This window comes from Pezoporus occidentalis, unplaced genomic scaffold (genome assembly GCF_034315485.1).
Source record: "Pezoporus occidentalis ecotype Australia unplaced genomic scaffold, CSIRO_AGI_Poc_V1 ctg46, whole genome shotgun sequence".
NCBI classification, from domain to species: Eukaryota; Metazoa; Chordata; class Aves; order Psittaciformes; family Psittacidae; genus Pezoporus; species Pezoporus occidentalis.
Window position 1 is genome coordinate 1,984,179 of NW_026915791.1, and position 21,786 is coordinate 2,005,964.

Here is a 21,786-nt window from a genome sequence, read left to right on the forward strand (position 1 = left end):
AGGCGGGCTCATCCTCCCGACACGGAGGTGCCGCGCGTTCTCCGCGTGTGTGCGGCAAACAGGGGCCCGCTCCGCTCGCCCTCTTCCCGCCAGCAGCTCAACCCGGCGCTGAGGCGCAGCCGCCGCACGCAGAGGCCTCCTCACAGGCCGCACGCACCAAGCGGCGCGCACGGACGCCCGGCGCCGCCGTTCCCCTAGGTACAGCGCCGCGACACCCGCGCGGCAGCGCTCCGCTCCGCCCCGCCCAGCGGGCAGTGACGTTGGGGCCCTCACCACCAATCAGCGCTCGGCGGCTGCACTCAAATTCTCTAACAGCTAAGGCGGGCTCCGCCGCGCGCGCGCTTGGCGCCGCCGGTGCCTGGGGAGGCGCAGGAGCGTTAGAGGCGGCGGGGGAGCAGCGGGAGACCGGCCGGGGCCGGGGCCGAGGCGGCCGTGAGGGACTGCGGCGGGACTCGACTCCTGCGGCGGGATGATCGTGACCCCAGTCCGCGGCACCGGCACCGGCGGCGGCGGCTCGGCCCGCAGCCGGGGAGAGCTGCCTTTCCGGTCAGTGCCTCTTAGTAGCGTCCCCGGTATGCTGACCCCCTTGAAGGATCTCCTGCGAGGCCAGGGCTCCCACAGAGACGCCGCGGAGCCGGCGGGCTGCGGGGAGAGCTGCTCGAGGGGGGCAGCGGCCGGCAGCGTCTTCCATTCCACGCTGCTGGCGGGCAGCGCCTGCGGCGGGCAGATTCTGGGTGTCAACGAGGTCAGCCCCGGCTCCGGTCCCGGGCGGTGGCTGAAGCGACTGGCGTGCGAACCGCCCGCCAGCGAGTCCCCGGTCAAAATCTTCCAGCGGATGAAAGCCGCGACCCGGCAGCAGAACCAGGACTTGGCGCCGCCCGTGGGAAAGGCTCCGCAGAGGGGCTGCGGCAGCGACCTGATCCTGACGCCGATCCAAGCGCAGGAGGGCCGGAGGCAAAAGGGACATGCCTCTGCAGAAGGCTGGCAGCGGCCCGCCGAGGTGCGCGGTGCGGACATCCAGCCAGGAAAAGGTGCGTCCCGTTGCTGTTCCGAGAAAGCTGTCTCCTGTTTAACCTTTCGTTCGGTATCTCTGCATTTAGGTTTTGACCCTTCCGGGGGCTGGGAGAAGTACCCAGTGCATGTTTGCAGGTGTAGAAAATATCGGTACCAGTTACTGGCTTTCCCTCAGCTGGTAAAAAAAAGTTTAGATTATGGGCTTCTTAATGCTAAAATGTGCCTGTGGCATAGTTGATTTCGCTTCCCCTTTCTTTAGCTTTGAAGAATCCCATTCGTGGTATCTTCTCCCTCTTTTAGCTTGACTTTAACTGCTTCCTCTGTTGTGTTTGTGAATGAAAGGGGTCGACCCGTTGCAGTGTCTTGAAAAACAGAGAATTACACTTTGTAAATGAAAAAGCCAAAGCAAGCAGTTACTTCTGCTACTTTTAAGACTTTATTAATGTGAAACACATCCCGCCTGTAGGGACCTCCAAACTCCTGTTGATCCGTGTGGGTTGAGTTACATCAAGCATACCTCAGGGTGTTTCTAACATGCAGCTGAGGCAGTATGACAGCTATAATCCCTTGAAAAAAAAGGAAAGGTGGCATTGATCATCCATCTTAAGAAAGAAAACGTGTTGTATAGTGGAGATTAGTATTTCATGAAGTATTTCTGTTGCTTCCACAGCCCCATATAAGAAAAGACTTTGTTCCCCAAATTCAGAAATACCTTTTTTAATACTGTTTTCCAGAATTACTTTGCACTCACATTCCTGAGCACCAGATCACAAAAGCTGTAGACCCTCTTCTGGAGACCCCTCAGAAATTCTTCTTGCGTATAAAGAAGAAACTGCAGCAGCAAAAAGGTACTTGGTATTGCTCTGAAAACACTTCAAAACTCTCTTTCAGGGTTTTCCCTTCTTGCTTATAATCTCTTGTGCGCTTTGGCAGGGCATCACTCTTTCTTTGTAGTCTGGACACAGTGAAAATGGATGAAGAAACTTGCAGATGGCACTGGGCTTGGTTTAACTATGGCTTAGGTCTGTGGACTTCTGGCCTTAAAGCTTGGCATCATTAGTCCATTTGAGTGCACGGACTCCGCTAACACAAAAGCCAGCTACTTTCAGGCCCATGATGTGGTTAAGAGTTCTGTAGTGACTAGGTATGATAGATACTTTGTCATTTAAATGAGAAACTTGGTGGAAAAAAACCTAAACCTCTTGTTTATTTGCTCTGCAAGAAATTCTCCTGTTTTTTTTTCCCCATGTCATTACTTGATAACAACCCTATTTATGCTTCTGTCTGGTAATCCAGTTTGGAAAATGCAGATGAAGAAAATTATGCTTGTCAAAGTCTTAGTAGTGTTCAAAACTGAATTTATCTGAAAGCTCAAACCTGATGCTTGTGGCTCCCAGCCTAACAGAAGCAGGGTTGCAACCCCAGATCTTGTATTCTGGGAAGATGGATATATTTGAGATTTGGGGTTTTGTGAAATGATTTTTTTGTTCTGCCAGGAGGTTCTATTAAAGAAAAGATACTAAGAATGGTAAAGAGATACTATTAATAGATACGGTGTGCATTCGCTTGGACATGGAACATCTGTAAGTCTTTAACAGCAGGGTATTGGTGTGGTGGTGAGGAAAAGGTAGTTTGAACAACTTCAGAGAAGGCTTCAATTGACACAGGCAGTGCTTTCACAGCTGTTGTAATGCTAATCAATACAGCATCCTCTTATTAAAAATGCAGTTAATTTATGACCATGTTTATTAGTTCTCAAATATCACTACTTTCTTTGTTCCTTTTTTTTTAATGGGCAGATTCAACACCTTCAAACCCAACCAAGCAGAACATTGCTCCTTCCACAACTACAGAAAAGCCATTAGTCAAATCTGCTTTTCCTGAGCAGCTTGGGAGTGATCCTTCAGAGTACCTGGCCAGTGATAAGGATGGTCAGGATAATTTCATTATGGAAGCAATGGATGCTGATGATGAAATGTCTCAAGATACAATGATTAATTATGTGAATTTAAACTCTACCCCTTTTAAAAATGGAGATGAGTTAGAAAAAAGGTGGGGAAATGGAGAAGCAAAACGAACTGAACCTCACCAAAGCAGAAGAGGATTGCAGGCAAGTAATAAGCAAGCTGCTCATGGAACAGAAAAGGTGCAGGAGGCTAATTCTCAGAAGCCATCTCAGTGCATAGGCAATATTACATGCTCTTCTCCTGAAGTCCACATTCTGCAGAAACAAAAGGCGAAAGAAGGCTCTAAAGTCCCTTTGGATAAACCTCACACAGACCAAGTTGCTGGCAAAACAGACAAAGAGGTAGGAGAACTTAATACTTCAGGGCAACTGATCTATTCTTGTGGGCTGCCTGTAGCTCTGAGTTGTGATTTATTGATTTAATTTTTTTTCTATGTCAAGAATAACAAGCACTCAGGATTCAGAAGAGAATATATGTTATTGTATTAGATCTTACTGGTTGTGGGTTATTTTTTCCCTTTTTTTGTATAAAAAAAGCCTTTTTGTTTTAGTGTTCACAAGCTACAGTATGGGCTGAAAGCGTTTTCCACCTGAAGGAGCCTCCTACATCATCTCTTTAATATGTGAACTGCTGTGTGTTGGTGTGATGGGCATAAAAACGGATCACTGGCCAATTTAGCTCTTGGCTGTCAATGCAAAGCCAAGGAGGAGAGATCATTCCTGGCTGTAGGCTGGGGATGGTTCTTAGTTAATTGAACCTGTACAGCTGGTGAGGAGGTAAAAATCTTGGCTTTCCTACAGGATATCCAAACTTTCATTAAATTAAGCAGGACAAAAATTTTCTAGGAGACTAGTCTGCAGATCTTTTCAATTGAAGACATGCTTGGCAGTATTTGCATCTTGCTAACTTAAGTCTCAAGGGAAGCAGTGGATTTTGAATCATGTTGCATCATCTTTCAGTGACTACCCTAGGAGGCTGGTGGAACCGTACCTTCCCAAGGGCTGAGTTCCCTTTCTTCCCTGGAGAAATCTGTGAAATTGCAGTCCTATTGAAGTTAAGCAGGTTAATTGCTTTGTTTTCCCTCACTTTTGCCAAGCATGTTTGATGTTTCCCTGTATTTTTATTTTTTAAAGGAGTTTTGATTTAGATAAGACACTGGAACAGGTTGTCCAAAGAAGTGATAAATGCTCCACCCCTACAAGTATGGGGGTTGTGAATGGGGCTTTGTGCAACCAGGTGTACTGGAAGGTGTCCCTGCTCATGGCAAGGGGGTTGGAACTAGATGATCTTTAAGGTCTTTTCCAATCCAAACCATTCTATGATTTGTAGCTAAGTAGATGTTGGAAGAGATGTTGTTATTGGACATGATGGGTCTGAGCATCAGAAGGTGCTGTCTGTAGGGTTAAATCATTGGTAACATCTTCAGTGAGGCCAAGGTTGATGGTACAAGGGCCAGTGTTACTCAAGACAAGATCAGGAGTTGATTAACTGAAGTTGTGAGGAGAAACAGTGATGGTTTCAGACATTAAGAATTTCCAGGGAGCTTTCTTTAAAACAAAGGAATATGCTTCACAGTTTTCCAAACTGACTCAAGTACAGCTGGCTTTTTACTGCAAAATGAAGGCTTTGCAGCTGTACATATGTCAGGAGTTTGCAGGATTTGATATAGCCGTTTCAATACCCTCTGAAATTTAGCAATAACATAACTAACAAATACAATTTCATTTTTTCATGGATAATTTTGGGCAGTAATGGAGGACAGATGCCAAAGTGTAAGAGGTGTGGCATAGTGTTGGTATCTTTTGTGAGGAGCTTTCTGGATTTGCTAGAGGTCTTGGCTAATGACTTTGTATTCTGAAAGTCAACATTAAATTACTCAAAGTTTATACAATTTAAATTCCTGTCTTCACTTGTGCATTCAACTTCAGCTTGATTATGCTTCAGTACTTATGTGTGTAACTGTGCAGTTTCTCTGGTCTGGAGGATGATGATGCCTAATATCTTGGTTTATGCATGAGTTAATTTCTATTTTGCTAAAGCCTTGGGGATGTTTCATAGCTCAGTCTAATTAAACAGTGATGTAATTATCTTTTTTTTTTTTTTTAAAACAGAAAAACATCTGCCTAACCAGCTGGAGAATTAAAGTGATGGATGGTAACACTGCAATATGTGTTGAAGGAAAACGGAAGTAAGGAATAGTTTTTTAATTTAAATGCAAGGTAAAACATGCTGATGTGCTTTCAGCATCTGGGCTAGAAAGGTTGTGCTACCTTTCCCTGGCTTGAATAGCTGCTGGTTTGAGACTTGTATTCCTGAAGTATCTTGCTAACTGTTGGAAGCACTTCCACAGGTTTTTGCTGTTTTCCCCCCAGCCACAGGGAACATGGCCCTTTGCTTGCATCTGAAACCTTGTGGCAGTGCTGGCAGCTCTTACTCTATCTTATAACCATAGCTGTCTAGCTTCTGGTTAAGCACACTGAACCCGCTTGCTCAGAGACTGCAGGATGGCAGAGCTGTGGATGAGGGATGAGTGGCTGCGCAGCTGGCTGCTGAGGAGTGCTGGGAGAAGGAGCCATGGTTGTCCTGGGGCTGTGCCTTCATGGAACTTATTGTTAGGCTTTGGTAAATACAAAGTGATGTTATCACTTAAACTTCTTTATTAAGGAAGAAACTGATTTCATTTATGGGTGCCAGAGGTAGAGTGCCTATATTCAGGAAACTGTGGGTTAAATAATTATTTCAAAGTCCAGTCCCAAGTCAGTCAGAGAGCTTAAGAGGAATAAATGTGTTTGGTAGATCCCCCAAACTGGTGTTTATTTGGTGTCTTATGATCTTCTATTTCATTTCACAAAAATTGTGTTTTGTGGCTGCTTTAAGTCAAACTTGGTGTGGACTGCCATCAGCCAGGTATCCCCTCCATATTATTTGTGATGGCACCACTACTCCTACAGCAGCACCTGTTCCATCTGAAAACTGACGCTCTGGGGGTTTTTGTTGTGGTTTTGGTCAGATTGTATTCAAACAGCTGGAAAACAAATGTCAACAACGAAGAGTTTTAGTTTGCAATAAAGTTGTTTGAAGACATTGAAAAATGAGGAAAGAGTATTCTACTCTTTCTGTAGTCAGTAACTCTTTAACACTTATCTACTGAAAACTCAGAACTTAACAGCAGTAGCACTGTCAAAGGAAGCAATTCTATGGGCTTACTGAGGATGTTGGGAGGCTGCATGCCCTATGGTAGGGTTTGCAGCAGGAATTGACATTTGTTTCATGACTATCTGAAAACAACAGATCCTCTCACCCTACACCCTTGACTACTAGCAACATACCTCTTTTCATCTGTGTGGGTGTGTATCCGATGCATGCTGCTTACACGTATTTCTTTCACTTACTTCACAGACTCCCTGAATTGGCTTGTGACAGGTTATACAGTTGCATATTTTCACTGTCATCTTGGGTTTCAGTGTCTAATATTGCTCTGTAGTTTGATCTGTTGGTTACTGTTGCAAAAGTATGCTTAAAAATACTCCCAAAAATACCTCAAAACCCCCAAAATACAGATTTTTCTACTTTAAGTCTGATTTTTATTTCTCATGGAGAAGTCCCTTAATAGTTTCTAAACAGCTCTAATTTTTGTACATATTAGGGCTCCTTCTTCTGCTGTTCTTGTCTTTAAATGGGAAAGTCAGAAATAAATACAATATTCCTGGGGAAAATACGCATTTGAGCTGTTCTGTAATTTGCGTAATGGTATCACTGCAACAATGAGCTGGATGGAGAGAGCCCTTTAGTTCATTCTGCTTCTGCAGCCTAACGCTAAGCCCATATTCTGTGACTCACATTTGCAGTAGTGGACATGTTTGTTCTGTCTCCTGTCCAAGTATTAGACAAGGCCAGAACTGTTTCTCTTCCAAGCTAACAAGAGAAAACCTAGCACAGTGTCTGTATTACTCATTACCTATGTTGCACTGCCAGTCTTATGTGGAATATTAATAGTCTAGATTTAAATTATTTCTTCTATAAAAACAATGTTTTATTTCTGTTCTTCATGTTATCTGTCTTAGAGATATGAAAGATGTGGTTTGGCATAGTGGTGCCATTATTGAACGCGTAGCACGCAACCAAGTTAAAACATCAACTGGCAGTATCTACTTGCTACAGGGAAAAATTAATTCAGCTTTGATGAGAAAAGAAGGTAAGAAGATGATTGTAACATTACAAACTGAGAAGAGCTTTAGATTTATGACTGAACATACTACTGCAGCGAATGTTTTGCCTTGCCCTGCTAATTGGGCTCGGTGGGAATTCAGCACATGCTGGGAAGTAACTCCACCAAGAGTTCTGAACACTATCTATTGTTAATGGTAGCTGACAGCTTTAGGGTGCTGCAGTTATAGACAGGGCTCTCAGGGCATGAAGTTGGCTAATAAGTACATTCTTCTAAAGAAGCTGGTTTTGCTAAGATAGACTTTATGTAATTTTAGTCAATATTTTGGCATTTAAATAGCACTAAGACATTCAAGTAGGGATTGTTAGACACTGGTGAGATTACTCTGGTGCTTGCGTTCTGTCTGTGACTTACTAGTCAGTAAATAATGACTTGTTCTGCAATGATACATGGTATTTCTGCTTGCAGGCCGTTCTGATGTCAGCGCTTTATAATGTAGTAAACTGACCCACCTTTAGGGTCTAAGTGGTACATTACACCAAATCCAGCTAAGCGTCCTGCTCTAGATTGTTTTGAAGCCTGTGGAATGTTAAAGGAAACTTAATCTATACATAAAGTTAGGTCAGGCTTTACTCTTCTTGCTTCACGTGCATCCTCTGTCATGTTCACTAGTAATTGAGCTGCCATATTAGTGCTTACAGGCAGCTCTGGGAATGTAAACATTGTCCATCTCATAGATGGAGTAAAGGTGTGCCTTGTGTGTGTGATCACACTCTTTAAAGGAGTGCATATGCACTCTTTGGTCTTTTGGTCCAAGCACTAGGCATCCAGAGATGTCTGTGGCTTTAATATTTTTCTTCTCACTTGCCTTACTGGGATGCTTTCCGATAAATACCTGACTTGGCTGCTGTCTGACTTGATTTTTTTTTTTTTTTTTTATTAGTTCTTCTGCTAAATACTTGTATTTGGTTTTATTTCAATATTTTGGGAAGGAAAAGTGAAAGCAATAGACTTCTGAGCAGAGTGCTCAAGTGCCACAGAGATTTCCTAAGCCTAAGTGGTAATTGACTGCTGGGTCAATTCCTCTGATCTTTGGACTTAGTGAAAATTGCCCTTCCTTCTCAGCTTCCCCTTTGTCTCCTAACATACCCAACACACAAAACCCTACCATGGGGCTTGTGTGGAAAATATTCTGGAAATACTCTGAACAGATTCAGTATGGATATATGAATCAAAAGAGAAGTTAAAGACAAGCTAACGTGGGTAGAGAGGAGAAGAAATGTTGCAGCTAAAGCCTAACGTGAGGATTTCCCTAAACGGGCAGTGCTGGCAGCCAGGAGAGGCTGGAGGGGGCAGCAGCGGAACCATCAGTCTGTGAACAAAGCTTCTTCCCTGTGGAAAACATTTGACTGATGTACACCGAGATGGCAGGTGACTCTTCGAAGCACTGAAATCATTAATGAAACACGTTGCCGTAACAGCACTAGCTAGGCACTTGCTTGCTTCTGCCTCATTATTCAAAGTGCTATTCACAATCTGGTGTTCCAGGTGTGCTCCCAAATTTGTCCGCTGGTCACTGTTGATGAAAACATGTGAGGGACAGCACAGGTTATTATCTGTCCATGCTCCGTTCCAGGAAAGATGTTGCCTGTGGCTGATATCTCACAGTCTGCCCCACAGCAGGGTTGAGGTACATAACCTCTGTGGTACTCACTCCATTCCAGGCTGTACTTCTACAATGGCACTTGCTGTGCTTTGCCTGGAGCCTGTCCTGATCTTCAGGAAATGTTTTATCCAGTCTGTGTAAAGACCAAACAGATGTGCTGCTCTTAAGGGGCTGAAGGATGAAATAACTAGCATGTAACACCTCACAGGAAACCTGCTTTGATACCTGTAGGCCTGAAAGGTGGCTGATACAAAGCTTTTTAAGAATGTTGTTTCTCAAGTTCCTTGAAATTAAGGAATGTGGCATTCGGCATTCATATAGGGTAAACCAACAGAAACTAGTATTGTGTGGGATTGATGGATGTATAGTGAGATATTGAGGCAGACATCTGCACAGGTCATATGGATGAAGTAATAACTCACAATGGTGAAAGACTACTATGGCAGGGCCTGTACACTTTGGGCCTCCAGAAAGACTTCTGGGAAGATTAGTAAGGATAAAAAGTATTGATGTGATGAGAAGGAGGAGCCTCTGTGGGTTTAAATAACCATATAAAATGGGAGGAATAAAATGAATTTCATAAGCATGTGGACTGTGGAGCAGAAAAGAACATGAGCTGGGAAGCAGCAGCTGTCGCCTCATGCTGCTAAGTTTCTCTGGGTGGTAGGGATGAGTGCTAGCCACAAAGCATGTTGTAAGAGCTTTTGAGAGGCCGTTCAAATTATGACATTCAGTCTTGGTAAATGTAAAATGTTGCACGAGGTGGTGGGGAAGGGATATTTTTACATCTGTCACAGAATGGTTTTATAGTTTAAGATGGGAGGGAACTTTAAAGATCAATTTAGTCCAAACTCTGTGCAAGTCGAAACAGCTAAGATGTAACTGGAGCCTGAAAGCCTCAGGCTTTCTGTGGGACTTGCGGTACTCTGCCAAGAAGCCTTGTGTCAATACAGTGAGATGAACAGGAAAGTGTATGCTCCTGGTTCCTGGAAACTCGAGTGCTGTCTCCAGAGACTGACACTTGTAACTAGTGTAATTAGTCAATTCTTGGTTAACTTCTCTATGCTGTTCTCTGCAGCCTGTGTCTCTGGTGTGTTTAAAGACGCAATTTGCTTCTGAGGTACTTACAAAACCATGATTGTACTGGATATTATTGCTACTTTTTGTGATTAAAAATATTGCTCAGCTATTTTTAATGCTGATTTTATTTTAAACAGGATTTCCCTACCATTTCATCAGAAGATTTACATACGGTTTTTCCCAAAAATGGAAGGAATACATGGAGGAATTTCTTGAGGAAAGAAGAAGGTATTTCTTTGGAGATTCCGTTTCATTGCAATGTTCTTTTTAGTATTCATTGAGATTTTGCTTTTTAAGAATACTGTACTAGAGGAGTATAAAAGATTATAGATGTGGGCATGAAGACTATGTTCCAGGCACATACTTATTGCTTCTTTGGAAGGATACCCTTTTACCTTTAAGATGTTTTATTATTTCTTTCCTCCAAATTGTTAGGAAAGAACGAAAACAAAATAGTGCTGAGAATGAAGATGAAGAAGGTGACTCAGTGGTAGGTGCTGATGTGTTGAAAAATGGAAAAGACTCAACAGGAGGTGTAAAGACACCTGAAGCCAGGAACACCACCTATGAAGTATTACCGAAGAACAGTGAAAACACTTGTGAGTATTTAATAATCCTGTCTTCAGAAAAAAAGTTGGGGTGCTTTTGAGAGCTATTGTCCCTATCAGAAGATTATCTTGTTAATCGGGCTGTATGGAAGTGTAACAGACTAGTTGGGTGGAGTTTTTTATTTGTGTTCCCTTAGACCACAGTGATCAAAAGCACTGACTTGTCTTCTTATTTCTGGTATGCTGCCATACACCAAGTAAGTCGGGGCTGCCCTCAGGGTTGACCCTGGGAAAGGAGCAGCAGCCTGGTTGGTCTGCGGTAGCTGAAGGCAATGACTTCAGAGCCATTTATCCTGACAGCAAACTTGACCGAATTTTTTTTCTAGTTGCTATTTTGCATAATGTACTCTCTTCTTAGTCCCTCTGGGGATGCCTGTGGGATTTAATGTCTCTATCACAGCTCCATCCTTGGACTCCTCCCTGCAGTGCCCTTTTCATCTGGGGTAATTTTAAATCATCTCAAGTCCTCGAGCAGGTTTGTTTCATGGCATCTTAACGTTTTTGCCACAGTGGAGATATAGGGAGTGCTAACATTTGGGTATGGATGGAATTGATTATGGAAGAATTCATAGCATTGGCTTTGTTTCCAAGGGAAATGGGTGTAAAGCCATAACCTGTTGATCCTCCTGTTTTTTCCTTTGCCTTTTAATGCAGTCTCAGCTTTGTTCTGGACACAAATAGCTTTTAGGTTTAACTTTGACTTGTTTTTAATGTCCTGTCATAGTTCCAGCAAGTTCCAGCAAGACTTTTGCCAAACTTCCTGGTACTATTTGTTAATACTGTAATCAGGTTTTCTTGCTAACACTATAAAAGCATTTTTCTTTTATTTTTTCTCTTGTTGCAGTTAGGATGTGTTCAGTGTGATAACTTTTCTTTATCATTCTACTCCCCTGTATGACTTCTACAGTATTTATAAACTTCTAAACAAAATAAAAAGTTCACAAGAGTAAATTCTATAATTTGTGAGGATTATAAATTCAATCATGTTAAGCTGTGCTCAGTGCTAACCTGAGCACTTTTAAAAGGACAACAGAACACTGTCCTAAGTTTTATATTTTCTATGTAGTCAGTGCAAATAGGTTGGTTTAAACGCAACATTGCTGCTATGCTTGTGAAGTCCGCAAAGCTGAATTTTCAATACAATACTGGGGACAAAACTAGATTCCTTGTTTCTCCTTGCAGTTACAACACCAAACCAAAAATCCATAGTGAGTGACCAAGTGTACACTCGGAGTGGCCGTCTTGTTAAACCACCACTGAGTTTTTGGTGTGGGCAACGCGAGTTTGTTGACCAGGAGCTAAATGTTACTATACAATATGGTGGAACTGATTATTTGAGCATGGTAAGACTCTTTTGTTTATTGTTTACTTAAATGTATCTTAAATATAATGAATATATTTGGCTAGGTATCGCACAGGAAGAGTCCAGCTCTTACAAGTACCTGAAGAGGCAGGAAAGCTTGAAAGCATTATAGAAATATTTTAAAACAAAAAATAGTCTTAATCTCTGTATTATCAGGTATTGTTGTCTGTAGAATGGAAATCATTGGGAATTACTTCTGGCAAAAGTGTTCTTTTTTGAAAGATAAATTTTTCTGAGAGGAAGTTGCAGATGGACTGGTTTGCATCATCAGGGTTCACAGGTAAAATGTTTCCAGTTGTACCATAACACAAACTCCCTGCCACAGGGTTGTCAGTGCTGCCATGGTGCACCCCTCACCATGTGGGGTTTCACATCTGTTAGGACCAGATATTTCCTCAGTTCATTAACCACCAACTCAAGCAGTTCTAGGCCTTGAGATATTAATTTGGGGGTTTAGGATATTTAAATTTAAAGGAATCCTGGCTAAGTTGCTTTGGTTGTATGCATTTGCATAAGCATCTGTGTCCTTCACATAGTATTTAGTAGATACCAGTCAATGTAGGTGACTTTTAAATCTACCAGTCCTTGTAAACATTTTGTTTTCAGATTTGGTGTCAGTTGGCTTGATATGTAAACTCTTGCAGAAGTTTAGATTAAATTGTTTTATTTTGAAGCTGTATAGTAGTAAAAAATCCCAAAGACAGACGAGCTCCATCTCAAAGAAGAATAAAAGAAAGAAACTAACGAAGGCCACGAAAGAAATGTCAGAAAGACAAAGTAAAGGTAAAAAATGTTTTGTGGTGTTTTTTTTTTGTTTGTTTTTTTTTCTCTTAAAGTTATTGACTAGAATCAGTGGGATTATGAGTTGGGTGCTGGAGTGGTATGGTGATGTCCTGTTAATGCAAAGCAATTATTTTAGTCTTTTAATGTTTATAGAAGCAGCAGTCAACCAATTACCAAAGTAGTGTAAATGCCCAGTTTTACAGCTCCAAATATAAACCATGTTTGTAAATCATGTTATTTACTAATGGGAACAGACTTCTTACCAGAAACTGGAATTAAAGGATTATGAGTGTTCTGAAGTTCCTGCTCCTGTAGTTTGGATCTGTCAGTGTGACTGTTACATGTAGCTGGAGAGAACCTGAAGAGAAGCAGAGTTCACCAGTCCTGGGAACTGCTGCTCTGGCTGTACTTTTTAAGTTGGATGAATTAAAAAAAAAAAAGCCTATGTAGGCAAAAGAAGTATATTAACAGAGCTTTAAAACATTTAATAGAATTTGGGAAGTAACAGAATCCTGAAGACATTGTTAAATATAAAGCAGAAGTTTCTCTCGTAAAGCAACTGTCATGTTCCCTGCAGAAAAGTTCTTTGTGGCACAAGTAAAGTTTTTGGGATGTCAGTGTTTGCTCAACCCCAGCCTCTGCATTTTAGCAACATTTTCTGTTTACTATTTTATTCTCTATCTCTTCAAAAATTTCACATGATTTAGTGTGAGGTGTCCCTGCCCATGGCAGGGGGGTTGGAACTAGATGATCTTAAGGTCCTTTCCAACCCTAACTATTCTATGATTCCCTTTTGAAGCCTTGATAATCCTAATCCTTTCAGTCATCTGGGGGCATTCTCTCATGAAAATGAACTGGGCAGGTAGAGGATGTCTCCTGTTGGCGAGGAACCCTCCTGCTGCTAGTTGTGCTCCTTCTGAGCAGAGGGACACTTGCTCAGTGCAAATCCAATGCTTATAACCAGTTTTCGGTGATGTGCTCTTTACAAAAGTTGTGTAAATGGCTTTTCAGTTCTTGATTGCCATGCAGTGGACTGGCCTGCCTGCCGGGACATGCTGTCACGTCTGTCTTGTGTACCTTCTTGTTCCTGAAAAACTGAATCCCAGATACATTGGAGTGTATGTGTTAGGGCAGAAGCCTCTACTCAATCCTTCCAAGATGCGTGTATGGGAGAAGAGGTGTGGTGATCTCAGGAAGCTTCACTAGGTGCTGGTTTTACTGAGTCATGTTTGATAACACTAGGGGCTACAGCCTGTTAGAAAGCAGTTGGAAGATTCAATGAGCATGGGTTGTCTGGTATCCTGCAACAGGCTAGTCTTTGCTGGCCTGAGAACACAGTAATGGTTTATGTTACAATGTGTGATGTTATACTGACATCATCTCTTGCAGGGAAAAACAATGAGAAAGGGGTAAGTTCCAAAAGAGAAGCCAAACCCACTGGGAGCAATACGGCCAGGCACTTTGTTTCAGATGATGATGCGAGTGATAGTGCAGTCAACAGTGCAAAAACTAAACAACAGCTTTCTGCTAAGCTGACTCCTTTAAATGCTGGAGCACTAAACAAACATAGTAGCAGAACCTCAGCAACATCAAAGGAAAACAGAGGAGCGGAACATGGAGAATTGACTATGTATCAGGAGGCTTACAAATACTCTTTAAGGTCAGCCCAACATCGGCAAAATAAGCACTTAACAGAAGAACCGTCAAGCAAAGATGAGGAAGAGGAATCCAGTGAAGATATCCCACTGTCTGTCAAAAGGAAAACTAAACCTTTATTGAAACCAGAGATTCACAGCTCTAAACTTTCCTCTAACTGTAGAAGGTCACAGAATGATGCAAACAAGATGTCCTGTGAGCAAAGGTCAGTAAAACACATGACTAACACCTATAATGTGCTGTTGAGGCAAAGTGTACCCAAATCCAAGGATGGTTCTGATTTACTTGAAGAAGAAACAGCTACTAGGTCTAGAACTTCCCACCTGCCTGATAAGGCAGTGAGGACAACAGACAGAACCAACCTGCCAAGGTTGATTGAACCTGACACTGAGTCTGAAAGCAGTGAAGAGGAGTTTCATATAAAAGAAAAGGATTTAAAGCTATCTGATAGAAAAACAAACTACAAAGTTTCTAACACTGCCAAGCCTTCAGCAGCAAAATCAAGAGAATCTGAAAGGGGAAAGGTGCAGAAACCTCTACAGCTTTTTCCAAGGGCAGGTGATGCTTGGTCTGAAAAGGAATTACAGAAGCTCTACAGGCAAGTGGTTGTGCTGTCCTCACAGGGCAAAGGTTCTCTTGGGCACTGGGAGGTATATGCTGGGGGGGTTGAGTGATCTGCATTTGGGTTTTTAGGATTCACACTGTAGATGTGTGAGCCTAAACCAGCTCCTTCCACAGTGATCAGTGTGAAGTGAGAGGAACACAGATATTAGGTGAAATTTTGTCAATCTACTCCTCTACCTGTTTTTCAAAAATTGTACTTGTTAAAAGTAATAAGCCTTCCTAGGAGTAAAATTGAAAAAAATAAGTAGGCGAATAATAAGTGAAAGTGTTCATATTTATGATTTAGACTATATGTCAGTGGGAGCGTATTCTCTCCCCTAATGGAATAAAATGTTAAACATGATGTGTTTATGTATTTAAGCTTTGGAAAGGAGAGATTGGCTGCCAGAATGTTTAATTAAAACATCATCCAATTACTTAAACTCTTGGGCAATATTTAATACATACACCAAGTAGTAAAATGACCAGTTTGAGCTTGTTTCTTTTAGATTAGAAACCTGAAAAGGCATGAACTCCTGTCTTGTGGGGGGGAGGCTGCAAATACAGGAGAATAATAGGTAATGGCACCATTACCTTAAATGGTCCCAATAAATCTGCATTCTGAAGAAGATACCAGAGACATCAGCGTCCTTTCCAGGGAGGGCAGCTGGTCTCTGGATGCTTTCCCTGGCAGTGCTGTGCAGGTCCTGCAGTGTGCTGAAGGCTGTGGCTGTGTTCTTTTGGCAGGGCCATTGCCTCATTTCCAAAGCACAAGAATGGCTTCTGGGTGGAGGTCGCCATGGCGGTGGGGTCTCGCTCTGCTGAAGAGTGCCAGCAGAAATATGCAGAACAACAGGAAACAGGTTCCAAAAGGAAGGCCACAGCTTCAGGAAAATCAGAACAGAAAGGTACTGACCTCTTGGTTTTGGGTATTTTGTCATTTAAAATAATCTAAAATTCAGTATTTATTATGAAATGACAGATACAGACAAATGCTCATCAGGGTCTGACAGTGAAGACTGTTATCTTCTGCAGTGTAAAGCTTTGTTGCAGAGCTTGGAGGGCAGCATAAATGACTGTGAAGTAACAAGAAGACAAAGGATGTTCTTAGAATTTTTTCAATTTCTGCATGATGGGAAGTCTTATGGGAAAGACTTGTCACCTATGGGAAAACAGCTGTTTGTACCTTAAGAAGTTCTTGGAGGCCTAGTAGATAATGAACTACTTGTAGAGCTCTCAAAAAAAGATAAGGGGCACTTGGATGCACTAAGAGCAACGCAGAGTAAGAACAGTGAGGTTGCGTGCTGGGGTATCTGGCACTGACATGCCTGTTGCTGTTTTATGTCCAGTTCTGAAGTTAGTAGTTCATGTTTACAGAGAGCAAGTACACTCCAAAGTGAAAGGTGTGTAAGATCTTCAGTCCAGTTCTTTAATGCAGGGAATAAGTGCCTAGGGAAGGAAAGCTGTTTGATAGCAGCTCCTCTTACTGACAGGATATAAGCGTGTATGCTGAAGCCTGAGATGAGCTTTCCATAAACCTCGTGCTGAGGACACTAAATTGATCTCTGTGCAGCAAAGCCTTTGTCTGAGCACTTTATTCCTCTTGAAACAGGTGACAAGCCTTAGGATCTTTTTCTCTGAAATGCCAACGCATGGTTAGTTCTGTTAAAATCATAACAAAATGGCTGAGGTGTGACACTTGCAACAGCTATGTAAGGCTCTGGAGTAAGCTTCCACTTAACATATAGTAGAGAAGTTCTTTCTGAAAGCATAAATTGTTTAAGAACTCAAAGGATCATAAAGAAGCTGAGACATTGCCACAGAGGACAGACTGGACTCTTTATCACTAGCACTGATTGTATTTAGTGAATTTTAAAGTGATGTCTTTAGAACAATTACTATTTTGATTTGTGTAGATAAGAAAGAGCCGGTTACAATAACTGCCAAAGTGGGAACACTGAAAAGAAAGAAGCAGATGAGAGATTTCCTGGAGCATTTGCCGAAGGACAACCATGATGATGTTTTCACTGCAACACCCTTTCAGAATAGAAAAGTAAAGGTAAATCTGGGAAAAGAGTGTATATATGAGTGTGCTTTTTTGGTTGGTGTTTCGAGAGTGTGTTACAAGTCTGCTGGTTCAGCTCCATTGATCTTGTGAATTTGGGGAAAGAAGTTTATTTACTTAGTTTGTTATTGTAATATTTGAATTGCTGGCAGTGGGAATGTGTGGCTCCTGCAGACAAGCGTTGCTGCTGAATGGATGTTTAAACAGGTCTGTGGTGGGGGGGGGCATCCCTTCTGCCTCTGTGTGGGAGGAACTTGTGCTGCTGGAAAGGTTGGCTGTGCAGTGATACTGCTGTCCTGGGAACAGCAGATGCATCCTTGTGCCGCAGAACCAGGGACTTTATAAAGTCAGGCTGATACTCAGCATGAAGTAAGGTAAGATCTTCTTTCTTCCTCTTCCCAGCACATCTAGCATTCAAAAACTCTTGATGCTGCCTGGGAGTGGGTTTCTCTGTGGGAGTTCTGTTATGCTGTTGTCCTGGTCCTTGCCTGTTTACTTCTTCTCTCCTGTTTGGGCTGAAGGAGCTGCCCTGTTTCCTTGGTTAGGTTCAGTTTTAGCATCCAGTGCAGGCTGGGTGTGTTTCCACCTGCTCCATGTGCAGCCCCCAGCTGCACCAAGCACCCAGTGCCACAGCTGATGAGTGCTACGGTTTGTGATAAGCCTCCACTTCACTGTGGTGAAGCGTGAGTATGTGCTCTCCCAGAGTCGTAGAATAGAATCAACTAGGTTGGAAAAGACTTTTAAGACAAGACTTTTAAGATCATTAAGTCCAACCATTACTCCAGGACTGCAATGACCACCACTAAACTGTATCGCTGAGGGCCTCATCTACACATTTCTTGAGCAGTTCCAGGGATGACGATTCGCCCACTTCCTTGGGCAGCCTGTTCCAATGCCTGATCACTCTCCCTGTGAAGAAATTTTTCTAATACCCAGTCTAAAACTCCCCTGTCACAGCTTGAGGCTGTTACCTCTTATCTTGACACTTGTTACTTGGGAGAAAAGACCAATCCCCACTTCACTACAACCTCCTTTCAGGTAGTTGTAGAGCAATAAGGTTCCCCCGGAGCCTTCTCCAGACTAAACAACCCCTGTTCCCTTAGCCATTCCTCATAAGACTTGTACTCCAGGCCCTTCACCAGCTTCGTTGTCCATCTCTCAATGTTAGTTAATCCCGTTTTCATTTGTAAAGAGAAAGTCACTTAATTAGCAAGAGAACCGTTTTTTTTCTCTGTAGGGAATTCTTTACGTATAGTCCACGATGCATCTTTGCTGTTCTCTGCCCCAGCTAGCTCTGCCTATTAAAGCTAGTGCCTCAGCTCCAGACGGACACAACAGTACCTCTGTATCTCCTCATATAGTTGTTTGTTGGTGGATTTTCTTCGTAGCAGTAGTGCATTTCTTATTCTGGAACACATCCATAAGTGGACTAACACTCATGGGGAAGTTAGAATTTAAGCAGTGGTAATTGCATTGCTTTCCATAAGCAGTGCTGTGGAGAAATCCCCCATGGATGAGTATGAGTGGGTTGGCCACAAAAAAGGCCATGCATCCTTGTCTAAGACACCCTGGTTCTGCAGAGGGATTCTACAGGAGACTCCTCTTGTGGCAGAATACAACTTCAGCCATTTGTTTGTGAGTTCCCCCTTTTTTTTTTTACTTTAATCCTTTCCCTCCAAAATCCATTTTTCCTGGCATGTGCCATGTTTAAAATTAGGAGTCATTTGTGGATGGATTCCCTCTTCATGTACAAGGCCAGCTCCTCCTTGAACCTGTACAGCCTCTGCACCTGGCAATTTCTGGTGCTACGTTCCAGCAGCTCCTGAGTGGGGGAGCTCTGTTTTTTATCATCATGTCTACTCTCTGAGCCTTTCCAGTTCTTTCTCTTCAAAATGAAAGAAGTTCACTGAGTTATCCTGAAATCCTCCTCCCAAATACTGATGGTCAGCTTTGAGTTTGTAATTTTAATCAAAAATTATTTTTGAATGTGTAGTCACAGCCTAAAAGGCCAGGAAAGTGTTGGGCATCAATGAGAGAAGTATTAAGTGCTGGACAGAGGCATTGCGTGGCCACTCTGTCAAGTCCTTGCATACCTGTGTTCTATCTGCTGTGCACATTGCTGGTTTCTGCATCTCCAGATGTCAAAAAAGCGGCTGAAGTAAGCAAGGGAACAGAGCAACTGCCTGTTGAGAATAGAGTCTGGGGCTCTCTGTGGGGAAGAGGGACACCATCATGGTCCATAGTGTTGTGCAGGGCCTGTGGCCTATGGCTGCTGAGCCAGACCTGTGAGGAGCCTTTTCAGCAGACTTCTGTTACAAAGGGCAGGTCATTGATTGCTCTGCTGTGACTTTGTAGTTGCCAACATTCTGGGGAAGCCAAGATGATGACGATGATGCTTTTGCACTTACGGACAACCCAATCACGCCTTCCTCAGCTGTTCTCCCTACGGCGAAAACCCCTCAGTGTGAGCATATCAGCCCTGGTATGCTGGTACCCATCAACAGGTAGGAGCTCCTGCAGCTGACTATTCCTCTGCTAATGTCTTCCTTTCTCATTTTCCCCAAGATTGTTTTTTGTCACTCAAGAATATCACTCTTGGAACTTGGACACCAGTTCACTTTCAGACATGGAGCACACGTAGCAAATCCTATGGTCCTTGAGGGATTTGTTTAATGAAAGCCCTTTCCTCTGGCAGTGTGTGCCCTTTAAGCTACTCAACTAAGCATGCGCAGCAAAACCTATGTCAACAATATGTCCTTTTACTCTTGGAGAAGGCAGTGATTTGGGCTTCAGCCTCAGCAGTGGTTTCTCTGTTCATTTTGAGTCTGACCCTGTTAACCCAGGTGCTTCAGGCTTTTCTGAATCAATCATCTTGAAACTTGCTGTGTGAGTGGTGTTTTATCTAATGGACAAGAAATGAACCTCACCTGGGGAGCTGGTGAAGCTTTGCCTGGTACTTGCATTTAGAGATCTAGCATGTGATCTGATCCAATGCTGCTGTGATATTTAATTGCCCAATGACTGTTTTTAGTGGCAGTGCTGAATTAGAGTTGCATGTGTAACATCTTTAACTGTGTCCAGTGGATTCTGTGGTCAGCACAGTGGTGACACTAACTTGCTCAATTACACCTGCAGGAATGATTACGACAAGTACGTTTTCAGAATGCAGAAGAACACGCAGGGCAGCAGAGGCACCTGGGACAATGTCAAGAAGAAGGTGATAAGCCTGGTTTCCTTGAATGCCACCTAATTTCACCCTAACAATGCAAGGTTTAGCTAAGCAATAGGCAGGAGAATCCCAGGACCACAGACTAGTGTCTATGTGCAAGATGGAAAACAGGAAACTTCCCCTACTTCCTCCCAAACTGCTGGGTTTTGTATCTGCTTTTCTCAGAGAAAAGTTCTTTTTGTTAGAAAAGAGCTATTTATTGTCAAATGCTTTACAGGATTTGTAATGGTGATCTATAGGTACGTATGAAGTTCCTGTTACTTTTTATTACTGTTCTTCTGTACTGTAGGAAACAGTAATACTCACTTTGTATCAGTTCCTCAGTTTATGTACTTATTCTTTCAGTATCCTAAACTTTGTTATTTCTGACTTTTCCATGAAAAGCTGAGATCCCAGAAGCCAAGAAATGTCAGTGATAGAATTTATGGAAGCTGAACAGTTAAAACCTTTAGGTGAAAATGTAGCACAGCAATAGGGCAACTGAATTCCAGCACTGTTCAGAACCTGCGTCAGCAGCCCTGAGGCTGTGCTGCCCATCCCGTGCTGCACTGTGGTCTCACCAGGTCCTTTCTGTCCTTCTGTCAGGCTGGAGGTGTGCTTGGTACGCCAGCATCCCGCAGGACCTTCCCAATCCATACAAGTAAGTAGCTGCCATCATTTCAGGCTCCTTCACCTAACTTTCACATTGCTGCTGGCTTGTTGGGTTTCCCCAATCTGTGTTTAATAATTTTTCTGCAGTCTGTTTTTCATAAGCACCTTTGCTTTTTGGACCTTCTGTAGCTGCTTATCGAGCTTGGGCACACACACTAATAACCCTGTTTTTCTTACAGAAGTGACACAGCCCTCTCTGGCAGGGAAGCTGTTTGTGACGGAGGCAACAGACTCATCCGATGAAGAACAACAGGATGATTCCTCTTTTTCTTTTTGATGAACTTTGTGGATTTCATTAGCTCAACACTTACTGTCCCTCTCATATGCAGCAAAGGGTTTTGGCCACCCCTCTTCAGCAGCAGCATTCCTGTGATGGTACAACTTGGCCTGCAGTGGTTTTATGTGTTTTAGCACCAGGCTTGCCTTACTGCCTCTCTCGCACCATGTGTCATTTCCCAGCTGTACACAGTGTCTCTTCTTTGCCCAGGCTCCTCACTGCTGTTGCCCTGTTCCTCCTGAGGGAGGAAAAAATGTACATGGATACCAATTTCTATCAAGTTTTGGTTAGTTGTAAGTTAAAATATGTTCCTGAAATACAATACATCTATAATGGTAACTAACTGGAATTGCTTTTTAATTTCCTCTGCTGAGAGTCTGAATTTTTACATTTCCTTAATGTAATAAAAAGGGACAAGCCGATTTTACTCACATATGACCTGGACTCCTTTGAACTCCCTGGAAGCTTTACAAGCTGCCTGTCAGTCAGTCTTGTTTATCTTGTTACCCCAGTCTGCAAGTTTTCATCCCCTCTTTTGTTTTTAAATAGGCATTAATGGCTGATAAACAGCCTGCTACTGGTCTGTTACACCCACACAGGTCATCTGCAATTAGGTTATTTATCTTGGTTCATTTCCCTCAGTTCTGCACATGCTC

At 42.8% G+C, this 21,786-nt stretch overlaps 2 protein-coding genes across 2 annotated transcripts in view; one reads left to right on the forward strand and one right to left on the reverse strand.

Annotated features, from left to right (window-relative positions):
* Positions 1-469: 469 nt before the first annotated feature.
* Positions 470-21,155, forward strand: MIS18BP1 (MIS18 binding protein 1). The gene is made up of 16 exons (XM_062635629.1): positions 470-1,031; positions 1,749-1,862; positions 2,814-3,322; positions 5,093-5,169; positions 7,046-7,176; positions 10,033-10,123; positions 10,331-10,494; positions 11,686-11,846; positions 12,541-12,649; positions 14,039-14,903; positions 15,656-15,816; positions 16,825-16,967; positions 19,329-19,477; positions 20,109-20,190; positions 20,788-20,842; positions 21,033-21,155. Exons 1-16 carry the CDS (start codon positions 470-472, stop codon positions 21,128-21,130), a joined length of 3,471 nt encoding a protein of 1,156 aa, XP_062491613.1. The 3' UTR covers positions 21,131-21,155.
* Positions 21,156-21,230: 75 nt separating this feature from the next.
* The window catches only part of FANCM (FA complementation group M), a 73,612-nt gene continuing 73,056 nt past the window's right edge, over positions 21,231-21,786 (reverse strand). The window contains exon 23 of the mRNA XM_062635617.1: positions 21,231-21,368. Coding sequence (XP_062491601.1) covers positions 21,302-21,368 — 67 coding nt within the window. The 3' untranslated portion in view covers positions 21,231-21,301. The remainder of the gene's footprint in view (positions 21,369-21,786) is intronic.

Excerpts from the sequence above, each read along its gene's own strand:
- MIS18BP1 (XM_062635629.1), top strand. The coding sequence starts at position 470 with ATGATCGTGACCCCAGTCCGCGGCACCGGCACCGGCGGCGGCGGCTCG. Across the intron at positions 3,323-5,092 it reads CTGGCAAAACAGACAAAGAG|AAAAACATCTGCCTAACCAG; the intron begins GTAGGAGAACTT and ends TTTTTAAAACAG. Across the intron at positions 10,124-10,330 it reads TTTCTTGAGGAAAGAAGAAG|GAAAGAACGAAAACAAAATA; the intron begins GTATTTCTTTGG and ends CCAAATTGTTAG.